This window comes from Fundulus heteroclitus, chromosome 6 (genome assembly GCF_011125445.2).
Source record: "Fundulus heteroclitus isolate FHET01 chromosome 6, MU-UCD_Fhet_4.1, whole genome shotgun sequence".
In the NCBI taxonomy this organism is placed as follows: Eukaryota; Metazoa; Chordata; class Actinopteri; order Cyprinodontiformes; family Fundulidae; genus Fundulus; species Fundulus heteroclitus.
In genome coordinates, this window is record NC_046366.1 from 23,098,456 (window position 1) to 23,123,423 (window position 24,968).

The 24,968-nt window shown below is 39.0% G+C and overlaps 1 protein-coding gene across 2 annotated transcripts; it reads right to left on the reverse strand.

Moving 5' to 3' along the window:
• Positions 1-1,752: 1,752 nt before the first annotated feature.
• rgs20 (regulator of G protein signaling 20) lies at positions 1,753-24,594 on the reverse strand. Of its 2 annotated transcripts, none has more exons than XM_012879316.3 (5): positions 24,188-24,594; positions 11,350-11,516; positions 8,043-8,117; positions 7,709-7,943; positions 1,753-5,753 (listed from the first exon to the last, which is right to left on the reverse strand). In XM_012879316.3, the coding sequence occupies exons 1-5, from the start codon at positions 24,371-24,373 to the stop codon at positions 5,565-5,567; spliced, it is 852 nt and encodes a 283-aa protein (XP_012734770.2). In that variant the 5' UTR covers positions 24,374-24,594; the 3' UTR covers positions 1,753-5,564. The 2 variants fall into 2 exon arrangements, with proteins under 2 accessions (XP_012734770.2, XP_035994254.1); XM_036138361.1 differs by lacking the exon at positions 24,188-24,594 and adding an exon at positions 15,222-15,343.
• Between the last annotated feature and the right edge of the window lie 374 nt (positions 24,595-24,968).

Sequence of the window (24,968 nt, forward strand, 5' to 3'; positions counted from 1 at the left end):
AATGTAAGTGCAAAAAAAAAAACTATGTGAATCTGAAAAACAGTGAACTTCTTTTACAGTTTCCAATTTTTTCCGTTTCAAAAACAATTGTTCAGTTACATTTTTTTTCTGTTTCAAATCTTTTTTTTTATGCTTCAGATCTTTTTTTCAGTTTCATTTTTTTTAATTTTTTGAACAAATATTATGACCCCAATTTAGCTCCATATTATTTCGCTACAGAAGAGCATCCCCACAACATGATGCTGCATTCAATCATATAGCACGTAACACCTAGGAGACAAAAAATAAAGTAACTTGTGGTCTCATCTGGCCGGAGCACTTCCGTCACGTGGTCCCCCACATGGCTTGTGGCAAACTTCATATATTTTTATTGCGAAAATGGGCTTTTATCACAAATTAGACTTAAAAAAGCTGCTATATCTGGCCAAGGTGGAACTAGTTGCTATAATAGTGTAAGAAAACTGTAGAATCTCAATGTTACGGGTTTTGGTCAGACCTGTGCTTATCAGTGTGGGCTGTAGTGAAGTACTAACTCCTCATCAGAAATGTCTAACATGGATGGTTTGTTTAAAAGATGTTGGAATTTAGAAATAATAAATGTATTAATATCTTTTTCTCCTCTGTAATTTAAAAGCTATCACCTCTTAACAAAGAACTGTTGCTGCTATGAAGTTTTCATCTATAGACGTACAGAAATAGCTCCCATTCTCATTTTTTCATCATCACCAAACAATAAAGATCAGGATCCAGATTAGCAGTGACTCTTCCCTCTTAAACAATAAGAACTCAATTATCTGAATGTGCACATGTGAAGTGCCATGGCTGAGTGGTAAAGCAGGGGTGCACTATAATATAGAGGCTATCCGGCACCACAGCTGTCCTTGGTTTGATTCCCAACCCAGACCATTCACTGTTACTAATGAATAAAGGTCACTACCATCACAAAATCCTTAGAAGAAAACATGCAAATGTTTTAGTGTCTTTGGAAAAATTAAGAATCGACAGATAGTGTAAAATCAAAATATTTTAATAAAAATACCGAAAGTAAGAGAACAACAATAACAGTGGTTAAAGGGTTACATAATTACTAGCATTTTCTAAATATGAAACTTTACATTTGTTCCTTCAACAAAATCTAAAAAATAATTGTGTGTGCTAAAATTCTAGGATTGGGCAGGTTTTTTTCTTCAGACAAAGAAGTTGATTGTCATCTTTTACTTAGTTTATGGTCTTAAAAAGGTTAAAATGCTATCAACAAAAAGTCCTGATGCATATTCACAAACAGATTTACAAGGTGTCCAGGGATGTTGAAATCTCTACTGTAGCAGTGTATGATATAATTAGATAGGATCAAAGCAAATGTCGCTAGTTGTGATTCAGAACTTTATCCAAAAGAGTTAAAACTTAAGTGGGGAAGTCTATGTTGGCTGGTGCACTGAAAAGAGCGTCCAGCTAACTGGGAGTGAGCTGCAGATTCAATTCCAGTGCCGCACCTGCACAGTAAAACCGGCCAGGATCAAGAACCATCGAATGGCAGAAAGAAAAGCAACAACGTTTGAAGTTTGCATTATTGTGCATGAATATTACTGAATATTTATTCCACTTGCACTGAAAATACAACAATAAAGAAATATTTTGCTGCTTATGTAGAACAACAACGAAAAATACTGTAAGTGTCTGAAAAGTTCCTGTTAGGAATAACCTTCATCAGTTTCAAAATGTCAATATTTAATTGATGAAATCACTCCAGGATGAGTAAAATTATTGTGCTTTATTATATATATATTTTTTCAATCGAAATGCCCACAAGTCAATTTATTTCTTGGAAAGAAGCAGAACGAAACAAAACAAAAAAAACTAAACCATACTGTAAACATTCACATTGTTGTTGTTGTTTTTTTTTTTTTTCTTCAAAAAATGTTTTTATAGGTAAACTCAGCGCAAAATAACACATTTCATAAAGTAAACAGAAGAAACAATTATAGGCATCACTCCAAACCATTGGCTTAGATTGTGTTTTGAGGTTGATCTGCACAATGGGACCCTTCAGCTCAAATTGCACATCATATGTAGTGAGTTTGAGTTAACTCTAAGACAAGTGCCACCATGAAGCACAAAGGTCGGCAAGAAAGCTCCATCTCCTCAGCCCTGGACGCAGCGATCTCCGTCTTCAGCTGACAAAGAGGCGCTCCTTCCTGTCGCCGTGAAACCGATGTACTCACGAGAGAGGAATCGAGACCAAACACGTGTGACGTTTTGGCCAATGAGAGGGACAATTTCCGGTAAAACTGGAGCCGCGCTCCAGTGAACGACCTTCCGGCGCAATGTCAGCGAACAACTGTTGCCCATGAGAAAGATGTCAGAAAACTGAATGTCAAGGCACTTCCCCATGTGAGGATCTTGTCTTCGAGTGACACGACGTGAGGCAACAAAGAAATTCAAATAAAACTAGATATTATAAGTATTAAACACTTGGCAACTCCAATTTTAGTCTAAACCCTCTTTAAACATATGAACACAGTATACAAGATAGCTTTGGTGTTTATGCTAACCTGGCAAGACCCCCCTGCCATTAATTCTGACCATAATATTTTATATACATTTTCAAATATATATATGACTATTTTATGATAAATCTCACGGTGATGCTTTATTAACAGGTCTGTAATTTCTCATGACTTTCCTGCCTGTTCTTTGGACACACTTTAAAGTTTTACTTTTAGTTATTGCTCATGAAAATGATGTGGTTGCTTCTTTTTTCCCCAACAAGTCAATAAACAGCATTAACCGAAACTGTTTTATTAAGTTGGATGAATGTCATCGTGAAATTTTTGAGAGTATATAGAGGAGAGCCAGAAAACCCCAGAAAACTTGAAAGTATGAAATAAATGTAAAACAATTCAGCCCTTCAGTTGCTTTTTTAAGCAGATAAGTCATTTTTAAAACGTGTCTTTCTGAAAAAAATAGCTTTTTTTCAATGAACCCCCCAAAGCAGGAAGGCAATACCAGATAGACCGATTTTATGTTTATTCTTTACTTTCTGAATCATGGGCACTGTGCTGATTGGCTGAAACCAGGAGGGAACTGTAATTTCAGTGTAAAGAGAATATTTAAAACACATGCAGTCAGTAATGCTTTAAAAATATTGCTGTAAATGAATAATAATTGACAGAGATTCTTGGAGCGGAAAACCTGTCGAACTATATGATAATTCTCAGTCTGGACATGTTCTGGAGGCGTATTGAGGAATCTCCTGTTTGTTAAAATGTTAACATAAGTTATCAAACAAGCTTCACACCCAGAGTGCCATATTCCATCTCAACAACACATCAAATGAAATCTTAAGACGCTAATTTTCTAAAAAAATCTGAGTATTGATGTGTGCACCATGTTTATGGGCTTTTGACTTTTTAGCTCCAGATCTCAGCATGCCTTTATGTTTCATGCCCTGCTTGAGTATAGTAATGTGGCTCTTTTGCCAGCAACACGGAACATGAAAGGGTGACGCTGGCAATCCTGACCTCACACTCCATATAAATGGGTCTTTATATAAATGATGACGCTGCATCTGAAATGGCACCAGTTTTAAAGCTGTCTCTCTGTGTGGCTGTAGGCAGATCATGGATTGTTTTATTGTTGAAATATACCTTTTTAACAGAAATATGTCTCATGGATATGTGGCTTTTTTTTTTTTGGCGAGACATAAAAAGAATATAGCGGGCACTTTTGCAACAAATCTACAATTCTATACCGAAAACTGTCTGGTATTAAACACAGACAGGGAGTAAACTAACTACAAATGGACTTGTAGAGTTTTGATGGTGTGAAGGCGTCGTCTGAATAACGGTCTGACAGCTATATTACTAAAATACAGTTACACACAAAAGAACATGGATGGATTATGTAGAGAAAAGAGAAACTTTTCCAACCACTGCATGACTCCCTAATCAAAGGTAATCTAGGGCAAGTTGTTTAGAAACATGGGCTTCAAAGTGACAATGCTGGTCAGAACTGGAGCAGAAATTACCTCTACCTGAATGCTGCCAGGATTTGTTTCGACAGTATTTCCATTTACACTTTTCCTCTAAAGCAGTAATTCCTCATCATGGTGCATTCCTGGCAGACTGGGCTTACCATTGGGCAATTTTAAATCCCCCTGTTGGGTGCTGGTTTGCTAGGTCTCCAAGCTACGGCTCTCAGACAACATTTCTGCTGACTTTGTCCCCCTCACTGAAAAAAATTTGCAGATGAACTCGACTTTGCTATTACTCTGTTTTTCTTAGGTGAACAGTGTGTTGAGTTTGACACCGCAAATGTATCAACATCACTGTTTGGCTATTTTTGGCAGCATAGCCATGCACTTGATTTTATTATTATTATTATTAATCTAAAATAAGAGTTGTGGAAATATGGTTTATGTCTTTACAATAAAACTGCAGCATATTTCGAAAACTCGCCTATTATTATTTTGTTTAAGTCTAATTGCCTCTTTTGAAGTGACAGAATGTAGCTATTATAAGGAAAGGCTTGGAAAGTGTTAGGAAAATTGCAGACCCATCAAATAAAATATCTTGAATAAAATGTCTTAATTTTCTTTGTTATGTTCTTTATCAAAATAATTAAATATAATTTTAGATGTTGAAATATGAAATAAAATACTTTTTCTGGTGAAATCTACTTACTTAGTTTCAAATGTTACACCAATAAATCTTTAATAAACCTATCAGGTGTGCTATGTGTAACATTAGCATTGAAAAAACAAACACTGTCTTTTGCAGGCAATTGATAAAAGATAAAACATTCTTCACCATTACTGATACTTTTTTTTTTTTTTGCACTCTATCAGTTCAATACATACAGCATTTTAAACTGCGCACAGGCTGTGCGTGAACTGGAGTTGCCAAGTCGCTGCCACAGGTACTGAAGTTTGAGGTTCGGTAACAAAACAAAGTGAAACCAAATAAGAATAAAAAATAAAACAGTACCCCACAAAGCTGCCTGCAAGTCAAGCTAATGTGTAGCTTTGACTTGAGCTTTGATTTTCATACGCAGTAAATAGAACCAGGCGTTTCCACATAAAATACCCACAATTTCATTTGAACTATTTACAAACTCATAAATATATATGTATATGTAGTCTACAGTAGGAATCATTTTCCCCCAAAACAATCATACAAAAAACAACAGACCATAAAAAACTCTGAACACAAATAAAATAGAATATTTCTATCAAAAAAAGGAGAAAAAGAAACAGAAATAAAGTGTTATTTGTATTCCTTTGGAGTGTTTTGCTATGTCGATATGTAGCAGTACATGTGATGTCGAGCCCTCGGGAGGTTTTTCAGACCTGAGTGTCTTCGGTCAGGTGCAGATCACAAAAGCACTGAGATCCCTGGGAGGGGCCGGGCCCTGAGGCCTGGCTCATGTAATCCTACACTGAACATACAAAGACAAATTTTTTTTCTTCTTCAAAAACTGGGGGTAGGGATCGGGTGGGTGGTGGAGGATTCAAGGACTAAGAAAGGGCAAAGAGGGTTAAAAGATCACAGGTTGTCGTCGCCACCCTAAGATTCGGGGGACTGCTCTGACAGAGTGTTGAGCAGGTTTTTGTACGCTGGGGAGTTCAAGTAGCGGGGATAAGAGTCTCTTTGCATTAGCGTGTAGATCTGCAACTGGGCGTCGTCAAACGTGTGCAAGTTGGGCTCCGGCATGTTCCTGTTAATTGCCTCGCGCACTCGGGAGTCGAGACTCACCTGGAAGTTGAGAAAACACAACATCAGGAAGAACCGAATTTCTCTTTCTCGGTGATACGGATGTGAGATATTGGATTTTCTACATTTTCTTATCAATAGCTTAAAACAAAAGATCTTTAAAAGTCCTCAGACGAGTTTAACTTTGCACAAAGACTGCATGAAGCAACTACCCCAGCTTTAGATAGGCTAGGTCAAAAATAGCCTATTATTTAATGCTTATGTAAGTCTGGAGTGTTGTGTGGTTCACACAATGGGAAATTCTGTTGCTTTTTCTCAGTTTATCGACTGAGACTAATTCATTGCCTTTTCTTGTTTTTTAGTATTAAGTAAGAGCAAAAACACTGTGAGATACAGTTGGCAATATTTTATTTATCTAGATTTGTGCAAGGTCATCTTTTAGCCGACTTCATGTTGTCAAACAGGTTCAATTTAAAGGTCTGATTGTGAACTGTGAAATTTAACTCAGGTATCCAAAAAATTTGGTTAAGCTAAGCTAATCAATTATTTATTGCAGAGAGGGTGATCAGTTTGTGATTTGGACGGCTTTACACTCTGAATACATTTGGTCATCATTTAAAAGCTGATTTAGGATTTACTCGGGTTATTATTGTATGATGTTATATTTTCTTTAATAAACTGATTTTTTTCCTCACCTATTCAACTTGCCTCGGATTTTGTAACAGAAATGCCAGTAGTCTACTACCTTTATTTCTTTATTCATAATTTTTGTTAGCCAAAGTGTAAAGCACCCTCAGCCTTGTAAGATAGTAAATTATTAAGCTCTTGACTCATTTGTTTCAATTCCTGCAGTATAGTGTCATTATAGTGTTTTATAGCTTTTCTTGGTTTTTCTCACATTCTTTTTTATATTAAATAAATTTGCTCCTCAAGTATGCTATTGCTATATCCCATTAAATAGAAGGACAGATCATGTTATTATCATCATGTTATCTGTGACATCATCCAGAGAAGACGGCTCACCCGCAATTACCATCTAATGTAAAACACATTACTGGATCAATGTGTGTTTCTGTGCTTTTTTGTCTGTCTTGTTGTGTCTCTGCTCTGTCTTCTGTAACCCCCAGTCGGTCGAGGCAGATGACCGTTCATACTGAGCCCGGTTCTGGTTCTGCTGGAGGTTTTCCTTCCCGTTAATGGGGAGTTTTTCTTTCCGCTGTCGCTCCATGCTTGCTCAGTATGAGGGATTGCTGCAAAGCCATGGACAATGCAGACTACTCTCCCTGTGGCTCTACGCTTCTTCAGGAGTGAATGTTGCTTGTCGGGACAAGCAACATGGGAACATTTTGTGAAACTAACAGTGAATCTTCATCGTTGCAGACAGAGCATCTGCAAAGTGTAGTTTGATATTTATTATATCTACTAACTGGTCATAGCTGCAACAATTGAGTAACCCTTGAATCAATTCTGCATCAGTGGAGCATATGTGCGGTAAATGTGTTGTCTCTAAGAGGCGATGCAAATGCCATAGAATTTCATGACAGGGGCATAAAATCTGTGTCATCTTGGTTTTGCCGGAGTTTAAACTGCATTTACAACCACACAACGGTAATCCCCACCCAAACCCAAAAATTATATCTTAATCAATGTTTTTTGTTCAACTTTATGAAGTTGCTTTTATGTGCTAAATAGTTACAGCTAAAAGGCTCACCTCATTTCAATTTCAACAACTTAGTAACGTTAGAATGGCATGGTCGGTAAGGTCTGAGTGAAACTTTTGTTTTATTTATTAATTTAGAGAAACAGAGTTGAACTAAACACACATTAGAGCAAATACATGATGGATTTTATAACAGTGTGAAACTGACCTAAGTGGCTGAAGCTTCACAGAAGCTTGAAAGTGTCATTGATATTCTCATTCAACTCAGACATCATAAGGTTTTGCCCTTCAAACAAACCCTATTTTTAACAAAAATGAATCAATAAAGTTCACACACCTCTTTTGGCGAGAGAATGGAGATGTAGTCCTCGTAGATGAGCCGGGCTTTCTCCTCGATCACACTTTTATTGGTCTCTTTGCTGAACTCCTCGCATGCAAGCCAGAACAGCATGTTCTCTTCGCTGAACTCGGTGCGAAGAAATAGCCGGAAAGAGTTCCTCCCCGCTGGACAGCCCATCAGCTTATCAAACGACTGTCCCCACACGCGCACCTCCTCCAGCGTGGGCTTCGGGCTGCAACGAACATGAAAACAGGCGAGTAAGTCACTATAACAGATGAAGTAGGAGTCTGTTTTATTTGTCAAGCATTGTCTTGCAGGGATTTGGACTGACCAGTCTTCACAGTCTGAGGTCTCTTCTTTGACGTCATACGATGCCTTTCGAGTCCTTTCATCCCTGTCTTCGTTCCTGTTGGAAATGGAGAGAAACACCGTGGCGAGACATATCAGTGGAACACATTTTTGTAATTAAGTGGTGCAAATGATCACAATAACACAACACGGTTTGTTGTATTAATCCCCAACCTTTGTGACATTACACTACACATCTACAGTGTAACACAGTGCTAACTAGAAGTTAACATGCAGTCTTAAACGGCATGAATGTCATTGATTTGGGGATTTTATTGTTGCATTTCTTGTTTTCCAAGGGTGGTATGATGATACAACAAACATCTTCAATGAACAACAACAGGAGTTGAGCGCACAAGTTTGAACTGATTGCAAATTCTTTCTAATTTCCACACATGGAGATACTGACTCAATTAGCTGCATACACTTATATTTGGTTTGATATTACTCAACAAGTTGGCGAGTATCCAGTTTTTGCCATTAGAAATAAGCTTCTGAAGGGATGTCTGACCAATCTTATTATCAGAATTAATCATTTATTTTGAATTATATTTCTCCCCCCCCCCCCCCCCCCGAAACAGAACTGGCTATATGGTATCATTCACTAATATTTAGTTGCATTGTACATGTTTTGATATTTCTTTGGGATCATTGTCGTGCTGGAACAAGCAACTGTGTCCAAGTTTTTAATCATCTGTACATTGAATGGATGTTAACTAATTTGGTAACAGTCCTCCTTTGTCATTCTATATGCATTGTGTAATGCATATGTACAGCTGGCAGCTTAATGCACCCTAACAACCTCACAATGCTACCACTGCCATGCTGAAGAGCTTGTGTGGCGTTTTTAGGTGTGAAAGCCTCGACTCCAAACATTGTAGTTATTTAGCCCAGCCTTCACCTGACACTAAAACCTCTCCCCATAGACAATTGGCCTACTGTGGGTTAAATTCCAGCTTCCCCTGTCATGTGCCGATGTGCCCCTGGGAAAGGCACTTAACTCCAAGTTACCTACCGATCTGCGTTTGTATGTATGAATGTGAGCGCAATTGGGTAAGTGTGGCTATAGTTTAAAGGGCTTTGAGTGGTCAGTATGACTAGAAAATTGCTGTATAAATTCAGTCTATTTACCATTTTATATTTACCATATCAGCCTGCATAGAGTTCTCAGGTGCATGCGTGGGTTCTCTTCTGGAACTCTGATTTCTCTCCAAATTAAACATAAAATTAATGTTAGATTAAAGGGGCCACTCTAAATTGCCCTTAAAAGTTTTTCTTTGTTGCTGTGTGATACAATGGCAAACTGTCCAAGGTGTACCTGCTTGTTACATGCCAAAGATTAAGGAAGGATAGAACATGATAGACTGATGGATTTATAGTTTATGAAAGACTTGAGCCTTGGGATGGTTCCAGGGATTTTCCAGATTATAATAATAATATAATAAATAATATTTATATAGCACCTTTCAAAACATAGTTACAAAGTGTTTTGCATTAAATTATAAAATTAAAAAAACATGAAATATGTAATATAATTTAAAATGTATTAAAAGCATGCATAGAATCAACAGTTAAAAGCCGATCTATAGAAATTAATTAGTGTGGGAGTGTAAGGAGTATGTAGCTCGGAAATATAAGATGAGGCAAAGCCATCCATTGATTTAAGAACTAACATTAATTTCTTAAAATCAACTCTGAACATCACAGGTAATCAGTGCAAAGAGGCAAACGTTTAAGTAACATGTTCCCATGACTACAGAAACCAGATTAGAATATTTCAAAGATCGAACTTTTATTTTAAAAGGCTAATAACAGAGTATGGGCAACTTTTTCCAAACCTTTGGCCACAAAAGGTAGTTTGGAAATAAGTCTAAAGTTATTAAAATCATCCAAATCGAGGTTTGATTTCTTTAATAATATTCAATGTACATCAGTGTGATGCTACCACCAACCACCATGTTGACAAGCTTCACATTGATTCAATAGCTCAATAATGTTTTAGTCGAAAGATAAAACCTTTCTGAAGAAGGAATTTAGGATGTTCATGACGGTAGCTGCAATGTTTTTTTTAAGCTTGAATGAATTCATTTCGGAGCGGATGCTTCCCTCCTGGTCATCACTTGTCATCCCCCTGGACTGACAATTTGCTCACATTTGTGGGTGACGGTTTGGATCAGGTAGCTAAAACTTGAACACATTTGGATGTTTAAACAATAAGTTTACATGGGTTTTAGAACACCCAGAGAAAATGAAACAGGCAAAAACAGGCTGACATTAAGTTTGTGGAATAGGCCAACACTCAAACACATTAAAAATGGATGGACTATGCATAAAAGCTGGGTTTGTGGCTGGAAATCAACCGCATAAAATGAGGAGTATCATTTCTGATAAGATATCGGATCTGACATCCGGTCAGAATTAGACAAGAAGCCTGCTGATATCTAATAAATGCATTAATTAGTTTTGACTGTTTGGATATTAGAGAACATCTGCAGTGAGTTTAGAGTTGTGCAGCCGGTTTTTGTTCTTGAAATCCATTGATGTTGTTCAGTATATAAGCATTTACCCCTGAAAAAAACAAGCAGTGCATCATTAAAGGCCCAAAATTAATGCTAATCATGCCGATGGTGAGTGAATGTATACTGTTCAACATGACATCGTTTCTTATTAATTTAAAACCAAATATCTATCTTTATGTCAAATGTCACCTGCACAACATAGATGTCTTGTTATTGTATCAGCCAGGTAGATGTTCAAAGGATTGTAATAAACGATCACTTTCATAAGGACCGGTGTTGTTTATGTGATTAAGTGATTGAACAATAAAAAAAAAAAACAGAAATGAAAAGCTAGCACAGCATCTGTGTCACACCGTTTGACACAGTAACTTTATTATAACTGCAGGTCTAAACATGCAAATTGTAAAAGCAGTCCAGATAGCTAATTAAAATGTGAGCATTAATTGCAAGCAGCTCATTAGTAATTCAAATTCATTCTGATTTTGACTGATTCAAGTGTGTCCATCGGAGTGCAGAGCAGCAGAGAAAGAGAAGAGTTCACACAGACATGCACATGCAGATGATGTTCAGGCTTTCCTGAATGTAACCAGGCTGCTGCTGCTGCTGCTGCTGCTAAACTGACATCCACGGATCACATGGAAATCTGTCAAGAGTGTGAGACAGAAGCTGACGCCTGCTGTTGAGACACACTAGCTCAGCCTGTGGCTTCTTGCATGCAGCTATGTCGGCCACCCCGCGCGTCAGCGAGTGAGTTCTCGGTGAAAGACCTACCAGGAGCAGCTACAGCAGCAGCACCAGCAGAAGCAACAAGCGTTGGAGCTCCGTGGGTTGGCCTGGCCCGGCTGGTCCTGCTGGGCCGGTGCAGTTCCCCCCGCTGCCGACTCCTGCTGCACCGACATCTGCCTCTTTCGCATCTCCATCCGCTCTGATCCCATGGGCTGCAGACAGTGGAGAAGAGGAGCGGGGGTGGGGGGTGTGGAGGGAGGGTGAATGGTTTGGAGTGTTGATGTCAGGAATAGTATGTAACTGGGATTTTATCTTGCAGGAAAAGCTTGTGGCCTGCAGAGCATTAGTGTGATGGAAATCAGTTCCACTATAACAAGTGTAGCAAGGGCAGCGCTGGGTGTAATGCTGTAATGTCACAGTAGAGGAGGTGGTAGTGTGAAACTCTGACATTCAATCCATTTTTGCCACCATGTTTACAAGTGGGGGTTAAAACTAGAAAGAAAATGCCTTTAATTTGTTTATGGAGAGTGACATATTTAGAATAGGTTGGTTCAGAAAGGTTTCGGAAATGGAAACACAAGCGTGGAGATGTTGCTGCCTTACTGGTGAAGTTGGTCAAATCTTTCCTGAAACTTATACAAAATATGAGATATACAAGGGAAAAAAACTGAAACTGAAAAGATGACAGCATCTCGTGACCAGTTTAAAGTCTGAATGCCGTCTCTCGCTTAAAGAATGTGGGGTTTCAAAAGATTTTTTAAGCAGGTTAGAGGATTTTCTATTTCTTTCAGTGAGGCAATATTTTTAGAATAAAGAATAAAACTACATATGGAAAAAACATATTGCTGAAAAACATAAAAACACTGAAGGTTTTGATATTTGAATAGTTGAAATAGAACAAAGCTTGAAAGACCAAAAGATGAAAGAAATTACCTAGAATAAAAATGCTATGGATTACCATAGAATTTAAGTAACAGATGTTTTTACATAATCTTCAAATTTTAAATTACCAACTATTTATGCGGTGCACCTGGTATTTGACTCAAGTATCTGCTGGCATGCAATGTTGTGCGCTCTGAAGGAATGCCATCATCCACTACCGAAAATATTGAAGTGCAGAAAATACTTTTGTGGCTCTTTAATATTTTATATTTTAAACAGTACTTATTTCCCATGAGTGAGGAGCAAGGTGTTGAATGGATGAAAAAGAATATTCAGTTTCTAAATAAACATAACAGTGAGTGCTTTTATTTTGAAGAACCAGAATTTCAGTAGTGTAATAACACAAGCCTAACAGCAAGAAAATACAATGTCTGAGGTAAGTTAAGTTTATGTTGTTTCTGAAAGGATACATTTCTGTTTTAGAAAAATCTATATGGTTAATATTATGATGCAGCAACGAGCAGGTTGTCGTGGACTACTAATAGCCTACAGCGCACGAATGTCCTTGACACTAAAAAAAAACTAGAAAATCTGCTCATCTCTGTCAAAGCAACGATTTCTGATGTATATGCTAGAAATGCTTAAGCAATAGCATACTGTATAACAAAACCAGCATCGCTTGGACGCTGCTATTAACTCCTTTTACAACATTTAAATTTTTGAGGTAAACATGGTAAAGAACCGATAGATACTGCACTGTGTGTAATGTTACCATGATAACCAGTCATTTGTATACACTAAGGTATCTCAGAGGGGACAACATTAATCATTTACTAAAACCATCTTCATTGACAGGCTTTTTTTCACCTATGATTAGCTGAGATAACGATTGCTTATGAGATTCAACCCGCAAACTTTGAGTCCAAAGTCCAGAGTCAAAGTCAAAAGCATGTTTCAGATCATACGATCAACTGATGCTCTACACAGGTTATCCATTTCTAGCAATTAGCTATGAGGTCCCAGCAATGAATGGAAGGGGGGGGGGGGTTGAAGTTGACCCACCAATATTTTATTACGTTCACACAGCAGCCGAATCCATCCCAAATCCGATCTTGTTCCCCCACATACACACTTAGTACCACTTTCGTATGTGCTACTAAATTGGTTGTATATCCTATGTTTTCAAAGTGTCTAAGGTCTGAACGTTCATGTCAAATTTCATCCGTCTTTCAAGTCACTGTCCTGGCTCTCTAACCTTGTCTACAAGCTGAATTCTCGTGGTAGTTGTGCATTCACAAACATAGGAGAATCCATCTTGTACATCTTTTGCTTCATCCATTTGCAACCGAATCAAAAACAGTTTGGGCCAATGACGTTGCAGTATTGTGGTTTAAGGCGGGACATACCACTGTGGCGAAAGCAATAGCTGCCGAGCCCACAGCCGAACAGCGCAGGAGGACGCACACACAGTTTCTGCTATCGTGTCTGTTTAGTTAGAATCCACGATTTCATCTTTGAAAGAACAGACGTTTCTTGACCATCGTTAATTATTGAGGTTTCTCATGATGCCTGCTGCTCACATGTTCATTTGATAATGTAACTAGCTAAAACCAATCTTTGGTAGGCGGGCACAGGTGTCGCTTCGTCCAATCAGCTCAGAAAGTTCTGCTGAATATCCTTCTTTTCCCCAAACGGATTTGATAGGAGCAGTCCCAAACATAAAACCATTATGGAGTGGAAGGGTAAAAAAAAGATTTTGAAACATAGTGTGACATGCAGTAGAAGTATGATAAAAAGTAAACCCGGTAACACAGGCCACGCCTCAATGGCTTCCATGAGCCCAGCTGTATGGTCTGAGAGTATGCATGGCCCATGATCGTGCCAGATCAACCAGAATTTTATGAAAGACATGATGATCCGTAAAGAGTGGTGCAGGGCTGTGCTATATTGCAGAATATCATCTAATTCTCAACTATCTTCTCTTGGGAGCCCCCTGCAGGCAGGGGGACCTTAAGCTGACTTGGCTTATGTCCTGGGCCGGCTCTGGTCATTTAGGCTGCACTTAATGGAGCCTACATGAGGAATTCCAGATCTAATTGTGAGTATGAATGTCTGGCCTATACACAAGAATCCCATCGGTTTGTAGGCCCATATAGGCAGACAGGCTTATGCTCCCGGAATGTGAGCTGATTTTAACAAATGTGTCATCACTGGGTCAGACTCTGCCAAATCCTGTCAGATCATTTATGTAACAAAGCGGTCTCTTCCGACACACGCCATCATCCAGACACTACCTGACACAAGACACGAAGCCTTAAAATGCGTCTACAGATTATGGTATATATAATGGAAGAGGGGTGGTGGTGGTGTGTGTGTGTGTGTGTGTGGGGGGGGGGGGGTGATGCTGAAGGTGCAGCGTGCAAATCCATAACGCAGCATCGTTCTGTTACATCCTTTTCAGTGAATGGCTACAACACCATTTAGCCTTTTCTAAAATGGATCCGCGGTTTTTCACAGATACCCGAGCTGGCATCTGCCCTCAGACGTCGTGCGTCTTGCCAAATGGTACATTTTTACGCATTGTATTGGGTGTACTTCAAAGCTGGCACGATGGCAGTACGCTAGGGTTTGACTCAACAGCTATATTGAGGATGAAACGGAGGGGCGCTGCGCGGCGGGGGGGGGGGGGGGGGGGGTCGTATCCATTGAACGCATAAATCATGATAACTCTTAGGTATACCCCTGTTTTTCAGACAGCCCTGAAGGGACGCCGGAGAATGTGTGACCCTTCATTGATTTAGAAGCAGAAAATACACATTTTAACAATAATAATAAAAAAGAATGCACTGGTGAGTCGCGCATCACATCAGTTGAAAGTGCCACCATGAAGAACCGTAGAGCTTCATCGCCCTGGACAACCACCGAAAAGACACTGCCTAGATCTGTTAATGACATGCCGTTAAAACCGCGACCTCAAACGCGCAAACCGCAACATGCCACCTGAAAAGACACAGCCGTTCGCTCCCGGTACTTACAATTTCACCATGTATGCACCACGAGAAGAGGGAATTCTTTGCTTTGATTACATCCGATGGAACATAAGGCTTTTTTTCCCCCCTCTCCTCCGACCGGCTGCTTCAAGTCAGTACGCATGCGTCTCCTCTCCAAGTCGTAGTAGCCCGCTGAAGAGCGTAAACCCCGACAGTGTGGCACAGGTTTACAGTGCCGGTCCTTTGACATATATAAACGAATGTTACGAACACTATCTGACAGTGTCAAGTTATAGTACGGTGTACAGGTGCGTCACAATATATTACAATTTCACAGAAAATGACATTTCTTTCAGTTATTCAAATCAAAAGGTTACATTTATATAAATCATTACACACGAAGTGGTATATGCAGAGCTCTTATTTATGTGGCTTACAGGTTGGCCTAATGACATCCCACAATTCATGTATCCGAAGATAAGAATGTTACATAAGACCCGTAAGACAATTATTTTGTAATGTAGAAATGTCATGTTATAGCCATGTAAGCCCTACACAATCATGTAGAAGACCACTGACTCGACAGTTGTCCTGCAGTCAGTCACTGAACGCTTCCACAAAGAGGATATGCAGCAAAAGGTCATTGTTAAAGAATGTACCCATTCACACTAATAGAACGTTTGGTGGAAGGAAAAAGTCAATTGTCTTCTTCTTATCCAAGATTTAGACAAGGTCTCAAGTGTTGGCATTGACGTGGACCCAGCAGGTGGCAGGGACGAGGAAGAGCCATGGTGAGGTGATGAGATTTATTGAATGAAAACGTAGAAACTTACAAAAATACGGGGGAAACACAGAAGCCAAGAAGGAATCGGGAACAACTGGGTGTGATGGGAAACAACGGGGAACAACGGAATGTAATGCAGAGAGTTCAGTGAAAAAGAAACAGAAACTGGGAGATAATCTACTAACAAACAGGTGAAAACAATAATCAAAAAGCAATCAGCTGCGGGAACTGAGCAAGGCACAAAAACAGAGAAAATAAAATGCAAATGAGAGCAAAACACAGGTAACTGTGGATCACGACACATTGCTGCAGAGGGTAAATCTAGATACCACTCTCCCCAGCAGCAATAAAAACACAGTTTTGTTTTGTTATTCTGTTAAATTTGAATATAATGGGGTCCAGCTACTGAAAGCCCAAAGCTGATGTTTTTTTATTATTATTACATTGATGCATGAGAGTTGTAAAGACAAAATATCTTAATGCAGAAATAGTATACTCTGGACAGGTTATAGCCAACACAATCATGTGCAAAACTGCTGATTTAACAGTTGTCCGGCAAACATTTCTTGACAGCCTCCAGAAGAAGCATAAGCAACAAAGGGTAGCTGTAGAACTTGGCTGTTCATGGGATGATGTTCCCAAATCTATTAATGGCAAGGTGAGTGGAAGGAAAGACGATCGGGTGACATAGGTAATAGGTAATAGAGGTGCTATGTGAATCTGATGGCAGGCGATGGTGGGGCACCTTCTGGATAGGCACAGCCTTGAGATGTATGAAACAAAGTCCAAACCATTGACCAACTTTCTGGATATACCAGTTTCTTTTTCCAGAAGGAACTTAGTATCTGCCCACATTATCAAAAATACTAATATCTGGTTCAATTATCATGGTAACCTGGGCTTGATTGGCCAACAAACTTAGCCGGAAGATCAGAGACAACAGAGACAGCAATGCGCTTAAGCTGAAAACCGCTATTTAAGTAGTCTGCGCTTCCTTCACACCTCAGCAGAGTCACACAGATATTTATCTCTATTTGTGTAATGAATGTAAATAATATTTAAATTAGACGTTTTTGAATTGAATAACATCTTTCACTTTTTTAAGAGGTCTATTCAAAAAATAGTTTCAGCCTTTGCCTACAGTCGCTGTCTGTGGTTCTGAAATCATGCAGTTTCCAGAGTGTATTCTGTAATTTATTATGCTGGGTTATTTTTGAACTTTTCAGATATTTCTTAATCCCACAAATGTATAATTACATGTCTGTACTTCCAATAATGTGTGAACGCGATGCTGTACAGAATTGCGGTTGAAAATGTATTGATATGTTTTATCTAAGTATGTCACCCCAGCTGCAACATGGAAAACAATGGGGCTCTGCAGCTCCAGAGGATAGTGGGGAAACTGAAAGTAGAGCTGCACATAAATAAGAAATCACAAATTTCTATTAAGTATTGTTATGGCAATGTTGGTTGGAATTAAACCACGCACCTCAACCTTCTCCCTCATCTTTGAAATCATGATGCCCCTACTTTCTGCATTGTTTGTTGTCACGAAACTGCCTGGATATATAACTGGCATTCAGACCATGAATACATTGCATTTGAAATATAAACATCAAAGCCAAAACAAATAAACTTAGAAACAGCTTCCACCCCAGAGCTGTGAGGGCAATCGGCCCCTGATGGAAGACTGCAAGGAAATTTCACCTCGGTGACGCGCGGTGACAATTAAGAATCTTTGAAAAAAACCATCATACATTGCTTCCAAGCGCTGCAAGATTGGATAATGCTCACATTTATTTTGCAATGACAATTGCAATTCAACGTAATGTGCAAGTCTAGCTGAAAGGGTTATTGTAGTGACTCAAGCCTCTGTCCAGTACGGTTTCAGGGCCCCTGCAGGAGCAGGACTCTGAAGATTATGAGAGACTCCCCACACACATCTCCATTAACATTTTTTTTACTGCTCAACCACAAGACTGTTACGTACCTTCCTGCCTTAAGCTGTTAAAATGGCAAACTGCTGCTGAGATTACACACTAAGCCTCACACAAAAGGATATCATAGCTTTTTAATCTTTAATGGCTAGGTGTATCATTTTATTACCCTGGAAATCGGTGAAGTGCCCCTCTATCTCACAACTGCTTAAAGAAGCTTTAAGTTTGAATAGAACTGGACAGAATGAATCTTCAGATTGTTGTTTCACCAATGGCAACTCTTCTGCTCATATTTAAAGATATACCCCTGCTGCTTGCTTTTGTCTTGTTCTGTTAGTGTGAATTTGTGTAAAAATATTTTTTTCATTAGTAAAAGCGAAGGATCCGATCTCTTTGTTTGATACTGGTTTAATGCATTTTAAGCATTTGGTATTTTCTTTGATTTCATTTAGATATTCTGAAGAAATACAAATTATTTTATGCTTGTATTTCTGGAACGAATTGACAACTGATTTGATTGATTTCCATAATACATTTAACTGTTTTATGTTACCATAAGTGAGACTCGACGGCGTGGGCGTTCTCTAGATGCCATATACAACACTGCATCTGTTGCACTCGCTCACACTGTGAGGATGCTCTTATAGCTGCTGGATACACATTGAGACATTTCAGGCTGGCTTCACTTGCTTATAACTGCTCCAATGTTTCAATTTACTCTTCCTGCTCTGTAACAGATTATTATCAGGAGGCTGTTTGCAGTTTAATTCTCTGCCCATGACGGTGACGAGTGATAATGTAGAGAACAACAGTGCCATCTCAAGGTAACAGATACTAAAGCACTAACATGATGATGTTCCTGTGCAGATGATAGAAAGGCATCATGTGCTGGCTGATGATGATGTTTTGTTATTTTCTAACAATTTTGGGTGGCTACAACTTATCTTTATATAATGATATATTTTATTATAGCCGCTTTTGATTTTGCTTTAGTTTAAAGCCTATGAATGTAGGTTATTTGACAGAGAGCTATCCCAGCTTTGGGGTTTATTTTCACATAAACATTTCAATATGATCTATTATATACCAGTTTGATCACTTCTGCTTTTGGATCTCACTGTGTTTCTTGCAATGGATAATCACAAGATGGCACTATGCACTCAGCACCTGTCGCTTCTGCAAAACTCCAGCGTGACACAGCTTTCTGTGTGCTTAATTTACACCAGCACATTCATGCTGTTCCCTTTCGGGGACACGCTATCCGTTAGAGGTGCCTCCTGATGGCGTGAAAATCAATCTCACCAGATTCACATCAGAGTAAGAGGAACCACAAAAGAGAGGGACTGAATCCTCTTCTTTCAAAGGGTTTTTACTTTTCAATTTTACTGCATAGCTAGAGACTCGTAAAGATAATCAGTAATCCGGTTTGTCATCTCACAAAGAATCACAACATATGCAAAAAGGGTTTTCACAGGCACTACATCTGCTGCAGGGGTCGCACAGTTGGTTGTGCAGTTGCCTTGCAGCAAGGTCCTTGGTTCAAATCCAACAAATCTTTCTGCATGGAGTTTGCATGTTCTCCCTGTGCATGAATGGGCTCTCTCCAGGCGCTACGGCATCCTCCCACAATCTAAAAATATGACTGTTTAGTTCATTCTCATTGATTCTCTTCAAAATTGCCCTTAGGTGTGAGTGTGTGCGTGCATGGTTGTTTGTTCTATGTGCCTCTATGTTGCCCTGTGATGGACTTCCAACCTTTCCAGGCTATACCTGGCTTCTCACCCAAATGACCATCGGAGGTAGGTGCCGGCTCCCCTGTGACCCTGCATGGGTAAGCGTGTATAGACAATAGATGCATCTGTTGAACTTCCTCTGCCTGTGACAATGCTCATATGCAAATAATCACAATATAAGCTTGAACAATTTTCTCAACATGAAAGAAACCGAGCCATTCCTTGGCTAGGCTATGTAATGGGAAACGGCTTACTTTAATAACTGTTTATTGGATTTAGAATAATTGTCATCCCTGATTTGATAATGTATCTAAATATTATCAGCAAAGCGGTGGAAAGCGATATCATATCTCCAAAATATGGAACCTAAAAAGCACATATAAAAGAAAATAGCACGGCGCCTAAACTATAGCATTGTGGATAATAAACATAGCCATTGCTGCAGCTGCCAAGTGTTCACCTTTGTGGACACCTGAAAATGCTCCAAGCCTTTATAAGAGGATTGTGCAATGTATGCTATTAAAAGCCATTGCCAAGTCTAAAAGAACCCACCCATCCGAGATTACTGAATCGACATTTAAAAGAAAAACATGTGAACCTCTCAGAATCTCCAATGGTACTTCTGCTTGATGCTCTTTCCTCATAATGCCATGTCCCATTTGTGCATTGCACAAGTCCCCAAGGAAGTAAAACTCCCACACAACATGATGCTGCCACCCCCATACTTCAGTTGGGATGGTGTTCTCAGGCTTGCAAGCTTCCTCCTTTTACCTGCATGGTGTAATAATGGCCATAATGATCAAACATTTCAATTTGATACCTGGACACTGTTGTTAAGGCTTGCATATAATTGTTTAAACAGATGAACATATGATGAACCGTCTAAAACAATAGTGATCTTAGTCAATGCGAACCACTGACTTTAAATAAAAACAAGTGGTAAATTCTTTTACCATTCTGTAATCAAGCAAATAGACCAATATTTGGTAATCCTTACTGACTAAACATAGGAAATATTTATCCTGATTCAATGTCAGACAGTGAAGAAAAGAAGTGTTAGGTGTCTTTTTATACAGTGCATGTAAATACCTGGTTTCAAAACTTAAAATAGTATTTTCTTTCCCAGTGATTAGAGAAGGTTTTCGCAGCTTTAGGCAATTTGGATTCATAAGAGTGAGAAGAAAATTGTTATTTGGTCCCTTGCTCTAAGTAGAAATAATCTGAAAGTAGGAAAATAATGGTTGCACCCTTTTCAGGACAAGGTCTTTTGTCGTATTTGGAAATTATATCCAGACTAGAAAAGAGCACGTCCATCAAAATGAAAGTCAGTAGATAAGTTAACAACCATGAACCAGTTGCATTGCCAATCATATTATCTACAAGATAGCAAAAACTGGATGTCACGAATTATCAGTGCCAAAGGAGAGAAGATGAAATTTAGAGCAACCTTCAACACTCATTCTGTTGTGTTAATTTAGTCGATGGCCTATTTCAAGAAAAATGTATTTGTTCCGTCCATGTGAAAAACAAAGTTTACTATAGTTTCATCACATCCGCTGAATGAGAAAACTAACAAAACAGTCAGTGGCATTGTTCAAAGACTGATGCAAAGTGGCTCTTAAAATCAGTTTGAATGGAGGTTTAATCAAACAGAACAAGTGGAAACACCTGGGAAGAAGCAAGGAGCACTGGCGAGAGTGATCAAGGACACTTGTGCCTCTGCTTCTGTTACAAGCTGCTGTGAAAAGAGTCGTTACTGATTAAGAGTTGATTTGTAAAACTCAAATGTGGCCACCCGTTAAGGTACAGAATGTTTCCATACAGGCACTGTTTTTGTGAAATCATGACCAGGTGACATATATCTGACTATAAAACAGTCTGATCAAGAGATCTGGTGCTTTGATTTATGATCAGGATGAAAACAAATATTTACTCAGTATAAATGCACATATATTTGTTCTCACTGTCTGACAAGAAGTGGGACTAAACCTTCCATGTTTTAGGTCAGTTAGCTTGACCAAAATTATTTCCATTCCCTAAATGTCAGAATATAGACTGAAAAAAGGTTTACAGGATTTTATTATCAATGTCTTTAAATTCAGGGTTTACAAACGTTAAGATTATCATGTCTTTAAACTATGTTGGACAACCCAGAGGATGATGTCATAGCTTTGTGAGATTCTGATAGGATGATTCATATTTTAGCTAATGGGGCCCAACGGTATGATTGGAAAAAAAGGGGAATCAGCCAAGATCTGAGTAAGAGAATTATCGACTGTGTACAACTTTATGATGCCTGAAGGTACCACATTCATCTGTTTAAACAAAGGCATGCTGTTATGATCCACAGGTGTTCGGGTTTTGGTTTTCTTTTGTCTTTTCATAAATTTCCTGTTAATTATTATGTTCTGAGGTGCTGCTATATTGGTTTACTCTTTTGTGTTTAATTTCTTGGTTAATTCTTATCTTCTGTTCTTTGAGTTATTTCTGTTGGATCTCTTAGATGCTTTGCCCTGGCTTGAATGTTTTTTTTTTTGGGTAAGTTCAGCTCCATTCGTGTTAATTAGTCGCTCTCCCTCAGCTTCCCTGCCTTCATTCTGCCATAGATACTCCATATTTTCTCCGATTAGTGGATACAATTCCTTGTTCATCTTCTCCTGACTTCTCATTGTTCTCTGCTGAATTCTCTGTTTCTCTGTCAACCCTGTCTGTTTCTCTACCCATGCCAGTTCTCTTTGACCCACACCATGCGTAAGTTTCAAAATAGTCAGTCTATAGCTGCACTTGGGTCCTTCTCAAAACCAACCGACATGACATATGAGAGTTTTAACATTTTGGGAATGTCCAGCAATCATACTTTTAAGGAATGAGACAGGTTCTATGCCCCAGACATAAACATGTTTTGGTGTGAGACACGTATATCAACCCCAGAACAAAAGCAAAAGTCCTTGTGAAGATGCTGGCTGAAGGGGGTAAGAGTGTCATTATCCACACTGAACTGGGTCCTCTGCCAACATGGGCTGAAAGCCCGCACAGAGAAGAAGACTCCATTATCCTACAGCAATATTAAATGCAATAAGGAACAAAGATGTTTATTTTCAAAAATAACATTTGGTCAGTTTGGCCATCATGTGCATTGTTAAAAGCCAAGCAAAAAGGTGGAAGCTTGCTGGTGAAAGAGCACCATCCCGACTGAGAATTACAGGGGTAGGAGCTTTGTGTTGTGTCGGATCTTTACGGCAAGAGCAACTTGTGAACTTTACAAAGTGGATGAGGTCCAAGAAGCAAGAACTTTACATGAAAGTCTTGAAACAAAGTATAAATTCATCAACCAGAAAACTAACGTTTGGCAACAAAGGGGTCTTCCGAACATAAAATAATATCCCCAAGCACCCGTCCAAAACAAAGTCAGTGTTTCGGTGTGACCGTCACAAAGCTTTTATGTCATCTAGGAAGCCTGTGGAAGAATAACCAAAGTGTTTAACCCAGTCCATTCAGTTTAAAAGGCAATTCTACCAAATAGCAGGGAGATGTATGTAAACTTCAGAATCTGTAGAAAGCGTAATAAACAAATCTCTACAAAAAATATCTGATGTCATTCTGGAAATTAACAAATGGAAATAGTCTTGCTAATCAAATCTGACCAAAAATCAGGATGCTTAGACTTAAGGAACAGTTACAGTTTAAATATTTGATGTCAAAATGTTTCTATTATTTTGATTGTTAGATAAGTGTTTTGAAGTTAAATAATTTTTATTTCAAAATGTCTGCTAAACTGGACTCATATATCCCCGGTCAGACCTGCATGCAGCTCCCACGTTTCTTAAGACTCTGCAATCTCTTCCTTTCTAGGAATAGCAACACAGGTCTCCTCACAACAGAGAGCTGCCGGAAATCTTTAATTATCATTTGCCAGGATTAATTTTTAAGCTTCATCCTCAACATGAATGCAGAATGCTCAATTTGCTGTTTCTTATTTGACCTTGTTGTCATACCCATGGTGGTGGAAGATATTGTTGAATGGTTCAAACCCTTTTTTTAGAATTCAAGCCACTTGACTCACACTATTTCAGGTCACGCTATCTTCTTCTTTTAATCTTCTTTTTAAGCCTTGTTTAGACTGCAAGCGCTTCCCTAAATAGCGGTTTTGTGTGAATCAAAAAGACTCCATAAGCCCTACGCAAGACCAGTCTATTAACAGCAAAAGTACATTATCAAGGGTGACAGAAATGTTAAATAAATGATATGAGGACATGTTGCTTCACTGGGTTTGAAAATTAAACTGAGATTCTTATCTGAGAGAACACTTATCTGTGTTGTTTTGCTTTCTCGAGCTTATTATCAGAGTCACGGCAAATAGGGAGGAAACTTTTAATCTGTTGGAGATCAAAATATGTTTGGAAGAAGTTCTCGGGGGGAAAAATGCATAAAATTGTCCCCCAGATTTCGACAAAAAAAATTAAATAAAATGTTCACAGGGTTTTGTATTGAAATTTATTAAAGGGATAATAACAAAAAAGAATGATGCTGGGGGAGAATATGACAACACGATCATACCTCGAGGCACACCATCTCCTGTTCTGCTTGGTCTGCATTGTAGTTAACTCGGTAGCCCCAGCTCTGCCTGCAGGCCCGGTTCAGCCCCTGAATCCACTGCCACATGAGGACCCTGGTGTCTTTTATCCCACGCAGCACGACTGTGGGCCTGATCTCCCACTGCCTCACCACGCTACTGCATGGCATGCTCTGACTTTGAGGCCTCCCTCGCGTAGTGAGGCCCAGGTCTGCTCGAAGTCACAGGAAATCCACGCTTCCCCGGTCATCCTTTCCATGCTTTCCTACAGCCTGACGTGAAACCCTTCATGACTGAGACGGAGAGGGGCTAAAAAGCACCGGCGACCCCGACAAAGCTAAGAGTGTTTTCAAAAGAGAGGGCAGATGGGGATTACGACAATGTTCCCACTGGTTACGATCCTGATTCCTATGTGCTTTTCTGCGTCTCACCAGCTTAGGCCAGATTAAGTCTGGAGGTCTTAATGTCTACGCTAGATGGACAGAGAGGAAGACCAGTGACAGGCACAGAATCATTTCTGATTGTTTATGACCTGTGTTTACTTCATAAGTATACAAGATTATATTTTTTTACATTTGACAATTACTGATTAAATCTCTATGTTGTGCAGCCAAATGATGTGTTTTGTATTCTTTTAGACTCTATCGCTAACTCTTAGTATCAATAAAAACACTATATGTATATTTGTGAAAAAAAATATTGCACTTTCATTAAATTAGATCACACCTTTTTTAAAACAAAAAAACGGTTTAACTGGATATTAGA

Coding starts and splice junctions, on each gene's coding strand:
- rgs20 (XM_012879316.3), bottom strand. CDS start 24,373: ATGCCATGCAGTAGCGTGGTGAGGCAGTGGGAGATCAGGCCCACAGTC. Junction 11,517..24,187: donor AGGAGATGGTGTGCCTCGAG/GTATGATCGTGT, acceptor CACTGTCTGCAG/CCCATGGGATCAGAGCGGAT. Junction 8,118..11,349: donor TGCTGCTGTAGCTGCTCCTG/GTAGGTCTTTCA, acceptor CATTTCCAACAG/GAACGAAGACAGGGATGAAA.